The sequence below is a fragment of the Oryzias melastigma genome, linkage group LG23, assembly GCF_002922805.2.
Source record: "Oryzias melastigma strain HK-1 linkage group LG23, ASM292280v2, whole genome shotgun sequence".
Lineage (NCBI taxonomy): Eukaryota > Metazoa > Chordata > Actinopteri > Beloniformes > Adrianichthyidae > Oryzias > Oryzias melastigma.
The window spans coordinates 16,374,939-16,395,159 of NC_050534.1; the positions used below are offsets into that span (position 1 = coordinate 16,374,939).

The 20,221-nt window shown below is 36.4% G+C and overlaps 2 protein-coding genes across 2 annotated transcripts in view; one reads left to right on the forward strand and one right to left on the reverse strand.

Moving 5' to 3' along the window:
* The first annotated feature begins 1,833 nt into the window (after positions 1-1,833).
* On the forward strand, positions 1,834-8,087 carry LOC112155867 (endoplasmic reticulum-Golgi intermediate compartment protein 2). The gene is made up of 14 exons (XM_024287856.2): positions 1,834-1,992; positions 2,229-2,354; positions 3,260-3,368; positions 3,442-3,488; positions 3,569-3,636; positions 3,734-3,774; positions 4,045-4,146; positions 4,219-4,314; positions 4,391-4,446; positions 4,527-4,625; positions 4,730-4,827; positions 6,106-6,268; positions 6,718-6,797; positions 6,872-8,087. The coding sequence occupies exons 2-14, from the start codon at positions 2,249-2,251 to the stop codon at positions 6,950-6,952; spliced, it is 1,146 nt and encodes a 381-aa protein (XP_024143624.1). The 5' UTR covers positions 1,834-1,992; positions 2,229-2,248; the 3' UTR covers positions 6,953-8,087.
* Positions 8,088-9,197: 1,110 nt separating this feature from the next.
* The window catches only part of si:dkey-97m3.1 (fatty acyl-CoA reductase 1), a 65,043-nt gene continuing 54,019 nt past the window's right edge, over positions 9,198-20,221 (reverse strand). The window contains exons 6-12 of the mRNA XM_024287844.2: positions 19,935-19,979; positions 19,737-19,855; positions 14,526-14,593; positions 12,745-12,916; positions 12,539-12,668; positions 11,033-11,160; positions 9,198-9,731 (exon numbers count right to left, since the gene is read on the reverse strand). Of these exons, the coding sequence (XP_024143612.1) occupies positions 9,569-9,731; positions 11,033-11,160; positions 12,539-12,668; positions 12,745-12,916; positions 14,526-14,593; positions 19,737-19,855; positions 19,935-19,979 (825 nt within the window). The 3' untranslated portion in view covers positions 9,198-9,568. The remainder of the gene's footprint in view (positions 9,732-11,032; positions 11,161-12,538; positions 12,669-12,744; positions 12,917-14,525; positions 14,594-19,736; positions 19,856-19,934; positions 19,980-20,221) is intronic.

The following is a 20,221-nucleotide window of genomic DNA, read 5'->3' on the forward strand; positions in this document are numbered from 1 at the left end:
AATCAATCTGCAGGCCTGCTGTGCCTCGGCGGAGAATGTCTGACATGTCGTACGTGCCTGTGTGGTGAATACCAATGGGACCACCGACCCAAAGCTTGATCTGTGCGCTGACAGCACCCATCCCCCACACGCCCATCTGTGCTGTTCTGCATAAGCAAGCAGCTCTGATGCCTGCAGAAACTCCTTGCTTTCTGCACACTGTTCAAAAAGTTCACATTTTTATTGCTGCACTTTCAACCTGCTGCAAGAACTAAACATCTCTTCTATTCTTAGGAGCGATAAACCAAATCTGCAGCTCTTTGTTGTGGTGGATCATTATCACTTCTTCACGTTAGGGTTTCCCTCCTGTCAGCGTGCAACTTCACGTCTGCTGCACAAACCCGTAGCACCCTATAAACACTCCTACTGGAAGTTAATTATCACTTGTGAGTGAAGGTTAGAGCCTCTTAGGATGAGTTAGTGTGACAGCTGATAGAAGGCCGCGGACAGCTGCTGGGAAAAACAAGGTATAATTGGCAGCTTTGACAGTTGCCACAAAGACAGATAAGTGACAGAATTTTCAAGGAAGAAAGAAAAGGGAGTAGGTTGATGATTTACAACTCATATATGTTTTGGAGAACAGCACGTCTCATCAACAGTTGCACTTCTCATTTGAACATCTTCACCACTAATATAGCAATTACAGATCAAATTATATTTTATATTAAATCACATTTTTTCTAATGTTTTCCATCTAATTAAGAACAATGAAAGTATTTGATATTATTATTATTTATCTTGTGTGAAGTAAATTACTTTTTAAAATCACTGGCCACTTTATTAGGCACACCTGTTCAATAGCTCGTTAGCACAAACTTCTAATTAACCAATCATCTGGCAGCAACTTTAAGGACGGCATGTAGACATGAGTTGTGTCCTAATTCCCCCTAACCCCTAACTAATAAAAAAACTATATAGTGCGGGACTAAGTAGTGCTCTGGTAATGTTTAGCTCCCCCCCCTAAAATTTAATATTGAGTGAGAAACTGGGTACTCATTCTGTGTAAATGTCCTTTTCTCCTTTTGTGTATTTTGATGTATTTTATTTGATTTTATGATAAGTGCTTGAGCTTCTTTTGAATGAAAGGTGCTATATAAATAAATAAAGTTTGAGTTTAATTCGGACACGATGCTAACTTTTTTTTTCGTTTTCCTAAACACCGGATACGACGTCACTGATTTCGCGAAGTGAAAATCTAATTTATCTCTCCTTTATTATTATTCTTTTCCTTTAATTATTACTTGGAATTAATTCCTTCTGCTCGAGATGCTCCCATTAAATTTCTGTATATTGTAATTTTCTTGTAAAAATTTGACATTAGTTATTGTTTTTTTAATGGAGTGCTATTGTTCTGATTTGTAATTTTGTGTAATGTTCAATAAAGTTTTTTGAAAAGAAAATAGATACGAACATTTCCCGACGTTTATTTATGACTCCACTGTGTTCTGATGGTAAAAACTGTGCATGGTTTATTCAAATATTACATTTAAACACTTTTTTTGTTCACACTTGACACTTCACACTTTTTCAGTTGTCCACCTTCAATCATCACATCTGAACCTTAAACCTAAAATGTTGCTGTAATTTGTGGATACAAATCTAAATTTAAAGACGAATAAAGTAAACAGCAGCTTTACTTAAAAAACATGTAATTTACTTTTTAAATAAAAAAAAAATCTGTAATGTTTCACCTCTTTGACCTCACATTACAGAGTCAATCAATAAAAAAAGATTATGCTAGAGCGCACTCTGCTGACAGAATACCAGAACTGCTACGCTTTGCTTGTCTACGTCATCACGTCGTTACGTATTCAAATAAGACACTTGGCTTCCTGAGTGATAGCATCATGGATATTGCATCCAAATCCAAGCGTCTTTTGAACAACTGCCCGGTTGTTACTGGTTTTTGGAACTCGATAAATCGAATAAACATCTAACCAGAAGATATGAGAGGTAAGACGACATAAAAATGACGTAAATATCGAGCGCGTTTGTTGTGGTAGCAGAAAAAGCTCCCCGCACCATCGCTTTCTTCTGGTGAACAACGGTGTCTGCGTTATCCAACTCCAGTTAGTGGATATTTACTGATCTAGATTAGGAGAAATTATGCCACGTTTATGTAAAACACGCTTTGCAGTGGAGCAGTCGTGTGTAAAGCCGACATTGGTGTTGTGATATTTGAATATCAGCGGGTCTGTCCTGAGTGAAGATGAGGCGTCTGAGCAGAAGGAAAGCCCTGAGTCTGGTGAAGGAGCTGGACGCCTTCCCCAAAGTGTCAGACAGCTATGTGGAGACTTCCGCTTCCGGAGGGACAGGTGAGACACCCACTTGTAAATAAATAAATAAATAAATAAATAAATAAATGAAAGGATGGAATGGGGTTTTGTTTGTGCTGGCTGTCCAAAGTACGGTGGCCCAGAAGCGCAAAAAAAGATTTGCGCTTCTGGGCCACCGTACCAAAGCATATAAAATAAAATAAATAACTTTATACACAAATTAATTAAACTTGTACAGGATTTTTTATCATGTGAATCACTGACATAAAAAATAGGGCTGGGAATTGATTAAAACAATTAACCAATTAATCGCGAATTTGAAAGAAATTAATCGCCATTTTTTTCTTCTTCTTTTTTTTTTAGTTACAGTATTTACCAGCCACTTATTATCTGCAAATAATCGCAAGATGAAATCACACGTAAATTTGTACATTTAGAACATTTATTTTTAACCCTTTGGAACCTACCAGAAGTGAGAATTTCTGCTCTGAGCTCAACATTCACAACCCTAAGAAAAAATATATATATATACTATTTAACAGTGGTGAACAATAACCTCTGGAGTGGTTGTATTAGTAAAAAAAGTCAATGAAATAACTTCTTTACTGGTCCACTTTTAGACATAATCAAAATCAAGAATTCAAATGTTTTGATATAAATATAAAAAAGTAAAATCACATCTAAATGTGTAAGAATTTTTTTTTTTTTAATGTGTAAGAAATTTATTTTATATATATCTAACTTCCTGTTGTTGGATTAGTCCATTTCTACATAGGGACGGGGGACGACAAGACGCTTTCACATGATCAGTCTTATGTCATTTTGGATATTGTTTAAGGAAAATGTCTGTTTGATACAATTTTAATTTGATATTTACCAAATTTTTATATGAAATAAAGTGGACTAATTTGGAGAGTGTTGATGTTGACCTTTTTCCTCTCCAGTTTCACTCATCGCTTTCAGCACCATGGCTCTTCTGTCCCTCCTGGAGTTCTTTGTTTACCAAGATACTTGGATGAAATATGAATATGAAGTTGACAAGGATTTTTCAAGGTAATATATATATATTTTTTGTTGAATTGTAATCGTTTAATTTGAATAAAACGATGAAATATTTGTCTTTCAGTAAGTTACGAATAAACGTCGACATCACGGTTGCCATGAAATGCCACCGTGAGTATCCCACCTTTTTCTGTGTTTGTTTTTGAACCTCTTTTGAGAGTTTGTGACGTTTTTTTTTTGCATACCTGTAGATGTGGGAGCAGATATCCTGGATTTGGCTGAAACTATGATCACATCTGGTGGACTGCAGTACGAGCCCGTAAGAGTAACTTTTTCTTACAAATCATTAAAAAAAAAAACTTAAATTTGGAGGTTTTGGAGATTAATTTAGTTTTTTTTTCTGGGTTTTTGTTCAGGTTGTCTTTGAACTCACCCCAAAACAGAGAGAGTGGCAGAGGTAGGCCAAAAAAATAACGTCTGACTTACTAAAGTGATGTAATTAAAGTAAAAAATGATTAAATTATGGTTATATATGGTTTCTTTAATAAATATACATTTAGAAATATTGTTTTTTAAGGGATTTAACTGTAAGATTTGATCAAAAAAAGTTTGTTTTAAATCTTAAATGAGTTGGTTTTACTTACAGAACGTCACTTAACTTAATTCCACATGTTTTTCTACTCAAATTCAGCACTAATTACCCCCCCTTTTTTTTTTTGTCCATCAGCTCTTTGCATCTCATCCAAAACAGGCTGAGAGAAGAACACGCTTTACAGGAAGTTCTATACAAAAGTCTACTTAAAGGAGCTCCAACAGCTCTGCCTCCTCGGTTCGTCATTTCAGCACAAAAGCTGGATTCTTTTCTGAAAAGACGATGCAGTAAACTTTTAACTTTTTCCAGGGAGGATGTCTATATACAGCCCCCCGACGCTTGCAGGATACACGGAGATCTGTACGTCAACAAAGTGGCGGGAAACCTGCACATCACTGTGGGAAAGTACGGATCAGAAAAGAGAAAATAAATGATAGAGCTTATAGTTTTTACCAAAATGCTATACATGTCTGTTTTTTAGGCCGATCCACCATCCTCAGGGCCATGCGCACATTGCGGCGTTTGTGAGCCACGAGTGTAAGTTTGTATGAACTGAATTTAAAGAGTTGTTGTCTCAAAATCCTGCTGCAGTTCATCACGGTGTCTTCATCCCGCAGCGTACAACTTCTCCCATCGAATAGATCGTCTATGTTTTGGCGAGGAGATACCCGGCATCATCAATCCTCTGGACGGCACAGAGAAAATCACCTACAACAGTAAGTCGCTACTATCTCAGTCTAACAGGATTAAAGGTACAAATGATTAAAATCCCAGAATCTGTCATTTCCACGGCCGACTTTATCGTTCGTGTCCGCCACAGATAACCAGATGTACCAGTACTTCATTACAGTGGTGCCCACAAGATTGAATACGTATCAGATTTCTGCGGACACGCATCAGTTCTCTGTCACAGAGCGGGTGAGTAATCATGCAAAACAAAAAACTAGATCCTCTAGAGCACATGTATCAAAGACATGGCCCGGGGGCCGGATCCGGCCCTCTGATCATTTTATTTCATTGTAATAAATCGCCCTGATGTTATCTTGCTCTCATTTGTAACTTGTATAATTTTGGGAAAATATATTTTTATGGAGCGTAAAATATTGAGAATTATTTAAGGTTGATTTCCTTAGAAATAATAATCCTGCCTTTTTATTGTTGATAATTATGTTAAAAAATTACAGTTTTAAACGTTTTAAAATTGGCATTCTGTTAGCTTTTTGGACTATTTTGGCATTTACTAAGATTTTTTTAGGCCATTTTGGACTTTAGCTAATGTTTCAGCTATATGCTAGCTGTTTTGGCTAGTATTTTTTTTTGTTTTTTTTGTTTTTAAGGCTGTTTTGGAGTTTGGCTAATATTTTCACACTAGCTGTTTTGGCTAATTCAGACTTTTTTTTAAAGTTCTTTAGGCTGTTTTGGAGTTAGGCTAATATTTACATGCTTGCAATTTTGGCTAATTTAGGGTTTTTTTGTAGTTTTTAGGCTGTTTTGGAGTGAAGCTAATGTTTTCACACAAACTGTTTTGGCTAATTTAGACTTTTTTTTTTTTTAGTTCTTTAGGCTGTTTTGGAGTTAGGCTAATATTGACATGCTAGCAATTTTGGCTAATTTTGGATTTTCTCTGTTTTTATTAGGCTATTTTGGACTTTAGCTAACATTTCAGCTACATGCTAGCTGTTTAGGCTGAATTAGGCATTTTAAAGCAGTTTTTAGGCTATCTTTGAGTTAGGCTAATATTTACATGCTAGTTGTTTTGACAAATTTCTGCTTTTTTTCCTTCTTTAGGCTTTTTTGAAGTTTAGCTGTTTTTCCAGCTAGATGCAAGCTGTTTTGGAAAACCTTAGTCTTTTTTTTTTGGCTAATTTGATATTTAGCTAATGTTTTAGCTAGCTATCAGCTTCAGTGATTTCAGTTATCAATTTAAGCATCTTCATCTATCAGCACTAGCATCTTCAGTGGCCCAATTCAGGTAACAGCATTAACACTAGCATTAGTGCAGGTAATGCTATGTATCTAGTTCATAATTATGCTAAAAGTTACATTTTTAAAGATTTTTTTAAAATTTAGAGGGTTTTAATAAATAATCATTCTTAAGGTGTGTTTTGGATTTTAGCCCCTTGTGCGATTGAGTTTGACACCTCTGGTCTAGAGGATAAAAAGGTGTAACTTGTGTTTTCTTATTCATTTTTAAAGGAGAGGGTGATAAACCATACAGCAGGCAGTCACGGCGTTTCCGGCATCTTTTTCAAATACGACACCAGCTCTCTGATGGTGACGGTCAGCGAGCAGCACATGCCGCTCTGGCAGTTCCTGGTGCGACTGTGCGGCATCATCGGAGGCATTTACTCCACCACAGGTGGGTGGAGCCACAGCAGAATCCACCTGTCACAAATAGACATGTTAAAGACAGACTCCGATCATCTTCTAATCTATTTTAAAAGTGTTTCCAGTGTTTTTTTAATTACAATTATGCCGTTTTTGGCAAAAAAAAACAAACTGTTTCTAGTACATAGTTTCTGCAGAGCGACAGGAATTCATTAAAAAAAAAAAAATCAACCTCTGAGTTATGGGCGGGACTGTTGGTGTTGGTGTAGTGTTTGTGTTTCATAATAAGTAAAATACCACAAGAACATGTTAAAAACATCATTTTATTTTAATGAGACTTTTACCATGAAGTGAGTTGTGAAGAATTATTATTCTCAATTTTTTTCTGAAATCAAACTTGTTGCCTTAATTGAGATTTTTGGATGTCAGTGTGTTACATTTACCTGAAAAACCGTCACTTTTTTCTTTTCGTCTTTACAGGCATGCTTCACAGCCTCGTCGGCTTCTGCTTTGACATCGTCTGCTGTCGCTTCAATCTGGGAGTCTACAGGCGGCGAGAGGTGAGTCTCTGATTTCTCTTGGGACGGCTCAGGAGCAGTGCTTCATCCTAACGGGATGACTCCATCTGTTCCAGGATGGGATGCTCCACAACCAGATGAACAATCTGAGCAACCATCAGGCTCCTCTGCTGGCTCCCAACGCTCTTCACGAGTGACCAAGGTTTTCACGTTCTTTGAAGCGCACTGGAGAAATATCTACTTGCTGTCATTTTGACATAAAAAAATGTTTGGAGCCTTTAATTTATGTTAAAAATTAAACAAAAATTCAAAAAAAAATATGCATATTGCACTTAAGGTCAATGTTATTTCATTATTACCAGACAAACTTGAGTTTTGTCAGAACAGGTATCCCAGCAGGTCAAACAATTTGCAGACACAGAAAGTTTCTCAATGATTCAAAAGATTTGTCCACTTTTTGTTCAGAAAAAAATATTTTCTTAGGGTTTTATCATCTAATTTATGTTAAAATTAAACAAAATTGAAAAAATAAGTGTTTTTAAGCTAAAACTAACAGAAAATGAGATTTTGTATAAAACAAAAGGATGTTAATTTGATTAATATGTATTTTTTACATTTCTAAAGCCACAAATGAAACACTGCACGGCAGTTGCACTTTTTAAGTCCTTTTTATTTCATTTATGTCAGACAGACTTGAAGAGTTTTGTCAGAACAGGGATCACAGCTGGTCAAACAATTTGCAGACGACACCAGAAAGATTCTCGATGTCCCCCATCGCCGCCACCCCGTGAAAACGGCGCTTTGTGATCAGACACACAAGAGCGAAACTCCACACAGATGATGGCGTTAAAATAGCCCTGTAGCTTTTTGAGGACAACCTGACAAGAACAGCTTCATTCAGGTCTCCTTTGAACACCAGACGTTAGCTTTGCATAAACATTAAGTTTTTGTCCCTCATTTTCTTCCCATAAAAAGGCTCATTATTATTATTCCAGCAAGCCTTTCAATACTGCACAGCTTTCCTCAATTCTTTCCCTAAAAAAAAAAAAAAATTAATAACACTCTTTGTAGACTGAGGGAAGCTCTGTGGTCCTGTGTGATACACAAGCAAAGATCAACAGTCGCTCACATGTTTTTGGTTGTCTAAGAATAATTTATCTATTTACAGAACTGGGATAATTTGTGTAAGAATCCTTTACCCTTGTAAAATATTTTTGTTTAAAAAAAAAAAAATCTTCATTCTGTAAGGTGTGGCGTCCCACATGGCTCTTTATTTGGTCCACTAGTTTTCTTGTTAATTTGACTTTTATATTAAATCATTTTTAAACTGTAGCCTAATTTGTCAGTGGCAACAAATTTAGTTGACATTTTTTTGTCACCTTAAACCCTTGTTTGCTCCAATCTCCTGGGAGTCTTGTATGGCTCCTTTTTATTTTAAGTTGACGAACTTCAGTCTTTTTCCGCACTAGCCACACGTCTAAACACATCCAATAATTAAAGTTTCAATTGACACCCTTTTTTTTTTTCCTTCCCACTCGACCGCCTCTTATCAGCTTTAAAGACCCACTCCGATACATTTTTTTTGATGTTTTTAACATGTTTTTGTATTCTCAAGGTAGGAGACTTTCAGAGAAAATTAAGCTAAAATTAGCATTTGAGTATTTTTTTTTGTACAAATCATTGTGATTAAGAATTGTCTGAAAAAGATCATGCTCGTAGAAAATACGGCGGACGAGCTACAAGCTCCACTTTTAGTAGACTAGATCCATGTTTGTCTCCCCCTCCCCCGAGCTGGCATCTGTAAGCCAGCGGGGGAAGGGAGCCGTTCCTGCCCACAACTCGGACAAATTTCAAATCAAATACTGCCATTCTGAAGATACTATGTCCTAGCAAACAACAATTTATAGTTAAATTTAGCTAAAAACGGCAAAATCGTAATAATAAATCCACTGGGAATGCTTTTAGATCAAAAAACGATCAGAGTGGGTCTTCAACATAGAGAATCTTTGAGATCCGTTTAGCATTTTCCTCAGCCCCGCTCTTCACTTACAGACCCACCTGAAAAAGAAGAGCGCCCAGGCTCGGTTAAGAACATTTTACAGTATAGTTAACTCTTATTTATATACACTACACTGCCGAGGTCAAACACAGACTAACCTTTGATGCAAGTATAAAGATGTAAAAGTATTAAACGTAGTTCATACAAACTGCTGTACAAACAGGCATAAAGTGGATGAGCATTCAAACCAAACGTTTCTGATCGTAGTTAGTCGTCCGCAGGAAAGCTGGCAGATGTTTGTGATGTGTGGTCAGATTTTTTTTTTTCTTTTTTTTTTCAATCTGGATTAAACAGAATCCAGCAGTGAGGCTTCAGCGTCGTTCTGGGGAAGGCAGTAGACGCACGTTAGTGTGAGGAGAAACAGAAAAACGTCACAGAGATCGTCCTTTGAATCACCGCTGTATTTAAAGTACTGGGGGGAGAAAAAAAACAAAAAAAAAAGATCATCACAAGGTAAGGCAATGTACCGAGATTCAACAGGGAGGGGTGGAAGTCACATACAAGGCTTGTTGTTGCATATATAATTGGCCACTTTGAACAGCAGGTAGAAAATGAACAGTAATGTTTGGGTTTGACTGAACAGGTACTGATGACAGATATCCAAACAAACAAGTCATGGCTAGTAGACCTCTTTCTTTTTCTCCTGAGAGCTCCACTCAGCTGCAGCGCGCTCCGCCGCAGAGCTCCACACGGAGCGCGCTCAGTCCCGGATGACCGATAAAGGCAAGGGCTGCTGTCTCTGGGTCGAGGACACTCAGTTGGTTAAGGTGCTGGACGCACGGAAGTAGGAGAGGAACTTGAAACAGAGGCTGACCACGAAGTACCAGATGTTTCTGGCCATCTGGGAGCGAGCGATGAACACTCTCCAGATGAAAACCACCAGGACGGTGTTGAAGGTGTAGCGGATGTTCCTCAACCTGAGAGACGAGGAAGAAGAGACGATGTGAGTGGAGTCAAAATATGAACAGAGAGGAAACAGTTTCTGGATTTAAGATGATACATTTTACAAAGATGACCTTGAAAACTTAGGGAAAAAAAGTGAAATTCCGAAGAAAGTCATACATTTATGTGAAAGTCCATTCTTTTTTGTTGCATACAGTTGTAAATTTGTGTGAAAAAAAGTTAAAATATTTCACAAAAATTAATGTAGTAAATTTATACGAAAGAAAAGGAAAACTTTTGCAAAATAAAAGTTGAATTTTATGAGAAGTTAAAATTATTCAAAAAAAAAATTGCTAATTTTTATGAAAAGTAAGTTTTCTTTTGCAAAAATTGATGTAGATTTTGAAGAAATAAATGTAAAATTTTACAAAATAAAAGTTTCAGATTTGAAAAAATTGTTAAAATTGTACAAAAATTAAGTTGCAAATTTATGACAACAAAGTTACAATTTTTCCAAAATAATGTCGCAAACTTATGAGGAATTAGTTCAAATTGTCCAAACAAAGTTGCAGATTTTTAAGAAAAAAGCTAAATTTTACTAAATAAAGTACTAAATTTATAAAAAATAAAAGGTAAAATTTTACTAAATAAAAATTGCAAATTCAAAAGTAAATTGTAAAAAATTGTACAAAAATAATGACACCAAAGTTACAAAGTTCAAATTGTACAAAAATAAAAGTAGCAAATTTTTAAGAAAAAGCAACATTTTACAAAATAAAAGTAGCATTTATGAAAAATTTTACTAATTGTATAAAAATACAGTTGCAAATTTAAGACAAATTTACAATTTTGCATAAAGTTGTAAATTTGTGATAAAGTTAAAACAAAAAAAATAAAGTTGTAAATTTATCAGAAAGAAAAATCAACATTTTTCCCCCAAAAAGTTGCTAATTATTAAAAAAAAAATAAAATTCTACAAAAATAAAGCAGCAAATTTATGGGACAAAAGTTAAAATTCTAAAATAAATGTAAAATATATAGTTACTTTTCTACAAAGAACATAAAAAGGTACCTAATCACATACATATCAGAAAAAAATATTTTGCAGAAAACAACTGAAATGATCGATTATGAAAACAAATTACTTAATCTATAAAGTCTAAGCACAAAAGGTTTTGTCAAAATCTGTACTTCTAGTTCTGAAATAAAGAAATCGATCAATTTATTGCACTTCATTTTACCTTGAACATGCATTAATAAAACAAACAAACTGAAAATTGATGAAATGCATTTTTTCCCGCTGCCGTCACGACGTTTGCTCCTCCTGATAACTTACTTCCTCAGATGCTGTCTGGCTGCAGGAATGTCCGACATGTCTTCGTTCAGGACGTACTTCTTGGTGCCGATGCAGTAGTTTTCGATGTACTCGGGCCAGTTCAGCTGACGAACGTCAAAGTTAAACGCCTGAGAAGTGAGGAAACGAAAAGGTTTCTGTACAAGTACCAGTCACAGCCACTAGGTGGAGCAATGAGTTCAATTCTGGTCCTGCAAAACATTTTTAAAGAACATTTCTTTCTACTTCTTTGAAAGTGAAAGCTGCTCTAGTGGGATAAAAATCAAAAGAAATTTGAACCTAAATATTAATCCTTAGACTCTGGACTCACTAATCACATCAGCTGATAACAGTGAAAGGAATGGATACCTCATTAGTATAGTTTTATTTAAAATTGAACGTAATGGTTTCAAAAAGTTTTTAGCTTTAAAATTCTTGGCTTATAACAAACATAATTAGAATTATGAAAAATAATGTGAATAAATCATCAGAACATTGTAGTTTAGTGAAGGTTTGCCTATTTTTTAGACATTTTTGACTTTGTTTAGCGATTTCTATATTTTTATTTTGTTTTTACACATTAAATCCTTGTTATAAAACCTAAAAAAACACTGAATTCAATTTCTGGGATTTTTGCAATTAAAAAATATGCTCAATATTTTACTCAGAATTTAGTTTATTGAACAATTTCAGGTTCATTGTGGAATTATTGTGTAAAATGTCAATTTCACAAGAATAAAGTCATAAATGTAAAAGGAAAAAAGTCAAAATGTTACAAAAATAGTTGTAAATTTCTGAAAAAAAGAGTTCAAATTAGGAAAAAGTCAAAATTTTACTAATGTAAAGTAAACTTATGAGGAAAAAGTTAAATTTCACAAGAATAAAGTTAAATTATACAAAAACAGTCAAAAATTCATGGGGACAAAAGTCCAAATTTTACAAAAGTAGTCATAAATTTCTATGACAAAGTTAAAATTTTACAACAAGAAAATAAAAAAATTATGAGAAACTTTAAATTTTCTTAAAATGAAGTTGCAAATATATGACAAAATATTAAACATTTTACAAAAATAAAGTTGCAAATTTATGAACAAGTTAAAATTTTACAAAGATAAAGTCACATGTTTATTAGAAAGAAAAGGTAAAATTTTATTAAAATAAAGTCACAATTTTTTGGGGGGGAAAAAGTAAAAATTAAACAATATGGTTGCAGATCTATGAGTATTTTTTATTTTATTTTTTTTACAAAAGTAAGGTAAATTTATGGAAAAAAGCAGTTTAATTTTTTACGAGAATAAAATGGCACATTTATGAAAAAAAAGTATAAATATAATAGAAAAATAGTAAATATCTGTACATAAAAAATAAGCAGCTGAGGTTGTACTACAAAGATGAATATCAAAAATACAACTTATTAGAAAAAATTAAAAATACAAAAAAAAGCTCAAAAGGGCTCTGTACTACAAATGGTTAAAGGACGTGGTTGAACTGAGCGTGTGCGAGCCTCACCGTTCTGTCCTCCGGGGTGAGCTGGCTCATCAGCATGTTCATGTTCTCAGAGTTCCACTCCCAGTCCTGACTGCTGAAGTACTCCAGCAGGCCGATGGCCTTGTGCAGACGGTTGAAGATGCGCATCATCCTGCAGACGGACACGGATGCAGGTTACCAGACATGTCAACCCATCTGTCTGCGCGTCTCAAACCCCGTGGCCTTACTGTGGCTTCTGGCCGCACAGACGCAGGAAGAGGTCGTAGATGAAGGCCGGGAACTTGTGGCTGACCAGGATCCAGTACTGGTTGATCAGGTAGTTGGAGGTGATGTTGGCGTTGGGCCTGCGGAACGCCTGCTCCAGAGGGTTCCTCTTGAAGGAGGAAATCACGTGGTGCTCTGTGAGGAAATAACACTCAATCGAGTGGTTGTTTTTGGGTTTCCTTTGGATTAAAAAAAAAAAAAAAACAGACTAAAACAGTTTTTAATCTTCCAAAATCCTCAAAGAACACCAGGTTGATGTTTTTTGGGGATAATCCGGCGCTAAGCTGTGTGACTGACGGCGGGGGCAGAACTCTTAAAGTCATCGGTAAAGTGGGTTTAACCAGACAAACAGGTACGGGTCGCCCATGTGGGCCGGGATAATAACGTCCAGCAATTGAAGTGGATTTTACAGGAAGACACGTCCTCCAACCCCCCACAGCAGACATCCACAGATGAGTGAAGTCATGTGACCGCATCAGCCGGTTTCCATGGCGAAAGCTGTGGGAGGGTCCGACACTTCCCATCGTTCTCAGGTAAGGCTGTTCATGCCGGCCTTCACGTTTCATAACTGGCTGCATCACCTGGACCAATCAGAGTGCAGCATCCCATCAGACCTAATCCCGCCGCCGCCATCTGCTTGTAATTTCCGCAGAAGAGCGTTTGGTAATCTGAGGGCTCGCTGACATCCTGCCAACCGGACGTCGGGCTGGCAGGAGAATCTGCACAACTTTAAACCGCAGAAGCATCGATGTGCTGCTTTTCTGAGTCCTATTACATGGAATAATTACATATAAATTAAAGTTTATTTAGTTTTAGATGTTGGAGATTTTTAATGACACTTTACTCCAATGAAAATCTTGCATTTTTTGTGTTTTAAACATGTTTTTGTTTGATTTTTCTCATATATAAAGAGGAATTAAGCTTAAAATGAGCATTTCTTCATTTAAATTGTTGTGAATCGGGAGCAGACGAAAAAAAAAATCAAATTTAATAAAAAGAGTATTTGCTCTGCTCTAATGTGGGGAAGGGGAAGAGGGGATGGGGTTGTTCCAAGCCAAAGGCCCCGCCCACAACTCAGGTGAATTTGCAGAAAATGATAGATTTTTGGCATAATCATAATTAAAAGATCACTGGGAAGGCTTTGAAAATGGATCAAAAGATGATTGAAGTGGGACTTTAAGACGTTAAATTGATTTTGAGGTGATGAGGAAAAGCAGAAAACATTTTTTTTTTGTTATTTCTTGGGCTTGCATGAAGCTCTGAAAAGAAAAAAAATGAATATATAGTTTTTTAACCCCTTCGCTAATTTAAAATGTGCCATATAATCCAGGACTTCCCATTATTTAACATTACTATGAACAGAAAAGACATAATTTTTTAGTATATAAATTGTTAATAAAGTCAGGGGTTTAATCATTAAAAAAATGGTAAAATAATGCCTGACTAGTTGAATTTAATTTGTTTATTTAATCTTAAACAGAAAATTATTAAAAATACATTTTCTAGGGTGAAATAATATTTATTTTTATTATTTATTTGAGCTTAAATGATAAAATTAAACCTTTTCTTAAAAATTTTAAAGTGATCATCAAATCAGCTGTAAGTTCCACTTTTCTCCAGCAGGTGGAGCTGCTGTTCATGCTAAATTTCAAAGATGAAGTCAGAGAGGAGGATTTGTGATGAGGACAGTGAATTCAGACAACGGCGTGCTGGTAAGAGCGCCATCAGCGCCAGTCGGACTCACCGATCTCCCCCCAGTGGAACGGGTTGATGCCTCCGGTCGTGCAGTTGTACACCAGGGTGGTTTTGGGTCTGAAAGATGAAGGCCATAGGATGTCAGAGCGTTTGACCCCTCCCTAGATTCCTACTCTCTTAAAGGCTGCATTAAAAAAAACAGACGATGATTGTTATTGCGGTTATTTGACGTCGGTTTTAATGTCACATCATCACACGAGATTTTAATAAAAGCAAAACGACTCGATTGGCTCTTCCTCCCATTGTTTTCTGAATGGAAGATCTGGCTCCGTCAGTCGAGGTGACGCAACAGCGACGGGGTGAGTAACGCATTCCTGCCAAAGGAATTTCACAGCTTTTATTTGACAAACTCTTTTTGCCAGGAAACCCTCTCTGTTGTGTTTATTTACACACTTAAAGCTGAAATAAAATCATCACAAATCATTTAAATGTCTTTGATGTTTTCTGCTGCTGTTTTCTGTGGAAATTTTTGCTGATTTCTACACATTTTTAGTTTGAACTTAAGATTCTTTTAAATACAGAACGATACTTGACAAACATTAAAAAGAAAACGTAATAGTAACTAAAGGAAAATTAAACTAATAAAAATAAAAAATAAAAAGATCTGCAAAATCTAGATCAAATTAGCCGATTACAGCATTAATATTTGTTTAGTTACAACAGAGCTGTACAGAATAAATCAATATAGCATTTTGTGCTCACAAATGAGCATTTGGTGAGCACATATTCACACTTTTTGCACACAAATATGCATCTTGCGAGTATAAAATTAGCATATTGTGTGCAAAAGTTAGCATCGTTTAGTCAAAAAATGATTTAGAGCACACAAATTAGCATTTAAGATCCCAATTTAGCATTTTGTAAAAATAAATTAGCATTCAGGAGCCCAAGTTATCATTTTTTGCTCATAAATGAGCATCATATGTACACAAATTAATCTTTTTTTAGCACAAATTACCATTTTGTGCACTCAAATTAGCATTTTGAGAACCCAAGTTAGCATTTTGTGCACATAAATTAGCATCTTGTGAGTACAAATTAGTATATTGTGCGCAAAAGTTAGCATCTTTTACGCAAAAAAAATATTTTGAGCACACAAATTAGGATCTTGTGAAAATAAATTAGCATTCAGGTACCCCAGTTATCATTTTGTGCTCATAAATGAGTATCATATGTACACAAATTAATCTTTTTTTAGCACAAATTACCATTTTATGCAAACAAATTAGCATTTTGTGCACTCAAATTACCAATTTGAGAACCCAAGTAAGCATTTTTTGCACAGAACTTAGAATCTTGTGAGTACAAATTGGCATTTAGTGTGCACAAGTTGGAATATTTTGTGCAAAAAAATATAATTTTGAGCACACAAGATAGCATTTTGTGCTTACAAATAAATATTTTTACACACAAATTAGCATTTAGGAGCACAATTAGCATTTTGTGCTATAAAATTAGTATTTGTGAGTTCAAGGTAACATTTTGAAAACATAAATTAGCATCATCAGGGTCCAAGTTATAATTTTGTGCACACAAATGAACATTTTTATTTTTTAGTAGAAATGACCATTTTATGCAAATTAGCATTTTGAGAGCCCAAGTTACCATTTTGTGCACTTAAATTAGCATTTTGTGAGTACAAATGAGCATTTTGTGCACACAAATCACTATATTGAGAGCAGAAGTTAGCATTTTATGCAACAAGTTAGAATCTTGTGAGCACAAGTTAGTGTTCTGTGCACAAAAATTCCCATCTTAAGAGCACAAATTCGTATCTTGCATTTTTCATGCACAAATTAGTATTTTGTGTACACAAAATGCTAATTTGGTGGAGCATTTTCTTTCTTAACATCATGTCCAGGGCACCATACAATAGAATCTTACTTCTACAACATTATCTCAAAGTATTGAGTGACATTCTCCAATCTCCACACATAATCTGATCACTGACATTTGAGCCATGTTTTTTTTTTTTATATCTTTGCGTGGACGGATGCTGTCCCTAGTTACCATAGTAACCATGCTTACTGCAATAGTACATCAATGCTCCCCGGGATGTTGTTTTGAGAACTTAACCTGTACACTTCCAGAATACAATTCCCTAAAACCTGCTGCTGTCAAAGACTTAATCTGATGAAAATTGTGTTTTTAACATATTCTCATAATTTAGAGGAGAATTTTTAATAAACTCCTGCTGTTCTGCAGAAACTGTATGTCCTTGAACACCACACGTGTTTTGGGATTTTGGCTAAAAACGTCATAACCATAATTAAAGAGCGCTAGGAAGGCTTTGAAAATAGATAAAAAGATTACTATAATGTTTGTACTTTAATCTTAATGCATGTTTGTCCTTTGAACCTTTGAATATTTTGTTTTGTTTGTTGGTTCAGCAGTTTCTGTACAAGACAAAAACAGGCTCCATAGCATCATTAAAGTTTGGTCAAAAATTCCTGACATTCTACAGAAGAATTTAAACTCGTAGTGGGAGAGGCGTAATCATTTTCACACAAACACGTCCTGTTTTACATGTTTTTTAATGCTGACCTCGGGCCCTCGCTTTATTCTAGCAGCTAGGAAAACAAACAACATTCTTTACTCCACACACCATGAAATGAGACAGTAAGAGGCACCTGTCTTTAAATCTCTTGTTAATTTATTTTATTTAAATATTTTTTTGTTTATCGTTACTGTTATGTTTTTTTTTTATCTTGTTTAGTGCTAGAGATCTGCTTTCCATCGATCTATTTATCCATCTATCCTTACATTCATCCATTCTTCCATCTAACTCTATTCATCCATCCACTCATTCATCCTCTAATCCAGGGGTGTCGAACTCCAGGTCTGAAGGGCCGACGATCAGGTGTGTTTGGCTAATAAGGAGATTCAATGGCAGATTAGTTGGAAAACATGTAGGACACCAGGCCTCGAGGCCTGGAGTTTGACAACTGAGCTCAAATCCATCCAGTCCTATCAATCCATTCACCCACCAACCTATCCATTTATCCTCCCATCCATCAATCCAGTCATCCATTTATCCACCCGCCCACCATCCCATCAATCCACCCACTACCATCCTATCAATCCACCCACTACCATCCCATCAATCCACCCACTACCATCCCATCAATCCACCCACTACCATCCCATCAATCCACCCACTACCATCCCATCAATCCACCCACTACCATCCTATCAATCCACCCACTACCATCCTATCAATCCACCCACTACCATCCTATCAATCCACCCACTACCATCCTATCAATCCACCCACTACCATCCTATCAATCCATCAACTACCATCCCATCAATCCACCCACTACCATCCCATCAATCCATCAACTACGGCTGGGCGATATGGCAAAAAAATAAAATCACGATTTTTTAAATTTTATTTCACGATTTCGATTTTATCACGATATTTTTAAATTAAATTCAAATTTAATTATATTGATTTTAGTTGAAAGAAGTAAACATATTTTTGAACAAATATTTACATTTATTCGAATTAAATAGTTATCTATTAAGATTAACCTGTAAATATTGCAAGAATTGCGTCTTCTACTGCTACAGGTAATGCATTGCTGTCAAATGAACATCTTCTAAATATCAGTGAGTTTTAATTTTTCCTTTGTGCTAAAATCCATAAAACAGAGCTTGTAAATGATTGTCATCCAAGACCAGAGATGAGGGAGATTGATGAAGTTTATAGCATGAATGACTGATAAAGTTTAGTAAAGTCCTTTCTCTATTAAAAACAGCTCAAAGTGCTAAATAATAAAAATAATAATAATAAAAAACACCATTTACCACATTTTAAAATGAAACTGAAACTTTTATTATTTTTGATTACATACATGGTAAATAAATCTCAATTGCTTCAGAATTTACCTTCAAATAGATGATTTTGTTGTACTTTGAGAAAAAGGCTCCAGCTAGCATCTTTAACTGACCATAATTAAAGAGCGCTAGGAAGGCTTTGAAAATAGATAAAAAAAGATTACTATGTTTGTACTTCAATCTTATGCATGTTTGTCCTTTGAAATTATGAATATTTTTTTTGTTTGTTGGTTCAGCAGTTTCTGTACAAGACAAAAACAGGCTCATAGCATCGTTAAAGTTTGGTCAAAAATTCCTGAGATTCTACAGAAGAATTTAAACTTGTAGTGGGAGAGGCATAATCATTTTCACACAAACACGTCCTGTTTTACATGTTTTTTAATGCTGACCTCGGGCCCTCGCTTTATTCTAGCACCTAGGAAAACAAACAACATTCTTTACTCCACACACCATGAAATGAGACAGTAAGAGGCATCTGTCTTTAAATCTCATTTTAATTTATTTTATTTAAATATTTTTTTGTTTATTGTTACTGTCATGTTTTTTTATCTGGAGATCTGCTTTCCGTTGATCCATTTATCCATCTATCCTTACATTCATCCATTCTTCCATCTAACTTTATTCATCCATCCACTCATTCATCCTCTAATCCAGGGGTGTCGAACTCAAACCGCCAACCCACCCCTCAATCCATATGCCCGCCCACCATCCCATCCATCCACCCACTACCATCCCATCCATCCACCCACTACCATCCCATCAATCCACCCACCACTATCCCATTAATCCACCCACCACTTTCCCATCAATCCACCCACCACTATCCCATCAATCCACCCACTACCATCCCTTCAATCCACCCACCACTATTCCATCAATCCACCCACTACCATCCCATCAATCCACCCACTACCATCCCATCAATCCACCCACTACCATCCCTTCAATCCACCCACTACCATCCCATCAATCCACCCACTACCATCCCATCAATCCACCCACTACCATCCCATCAATCCACCCACTACCATCCCATCAATCCACCCACTACCATCCCTTCAATCCACCCACTACCATCCGATCAATCCACCCACTACCATCCCATCAATCCACCCACCAATATCCCATCAATCCACCCACCACCCTCCTATAAATCCATCCACCCACCATCAACATCAATCCACCCACCATCCCATAATCCACCCATCATCCTCTCAAATCATCATCCATCCCACCATCCTATAAACCCACAACTGTCCAATAAATCTACCCGCCCACCACCCAATCAACCCATTTGCAGACACTCCTAAAGGATAAAGGAAGTATGTTTTCCTCCAAATCCTTTTTGGGGAGCGCTCACCTGTGCACGGCGGTGTACCAGCCCGCGGCCAGCGTCAGGTTGACGACCATATCCACGGGGATCAGGTCGGCCACCGCGTCATTGTTGGCCCTCATGGTGCGCAGGATGCCCTTTCCCGCCTGCTCACAGAACAGCACAGTGAGGACCTGGCCCCCCTCCAGCTGATTAAAAGCTCGTAGACGAGGGTGTTGAACTCACGGCTATAAAGACTCCACTCGGCCCGTTGAAGTTGTCGATCCAACCCTGCAGCGCCAGACAGAAAACCCTCAGTGAGCTCTCAGACGGTCCATTACATCCCTGACACGCAGGCTAACAGCAGCACCCATGCTGCTGGTGGGGGTTGTGTTACTTCCTGGGGAGGCCGTGATTGTCAAGTTCAATTAGGGAGCATTAAAAATGGAAGAGTTAGACTGCAGGAGTTTCTCATGAGCAGGAAGCTGCCGGGGTTTCTCCTCCGTCTTCAGAGTCCGTGGCACGAATGTGGA

Excerpts from the sequence above, each read along its gene's own strand:
- LOC112155867 (XM_024287856.2), top strand. The coding sequence starts at position 2,249 with ATGAGGCGTCTGAGCAGAAGGAAAGCCCTGAGTCTGGTGAAGGAGCTG. Across the intron at positions 3,369-3,441 it reads GTTGACAAGGATTTTTCAAG|TAAGTTACGAATAAACGTCG; the intron begins GTAATATATATA and ends TTTGTCTTTCAG. Across the intron at positions 3,775-4,044 it reads AAACAGAGAGAGTGGCAGAG|CTCTTTGCATCTCATCCAAA; the intron begins GTAGGCCAAAAA and ends TTTGTCCATCAG.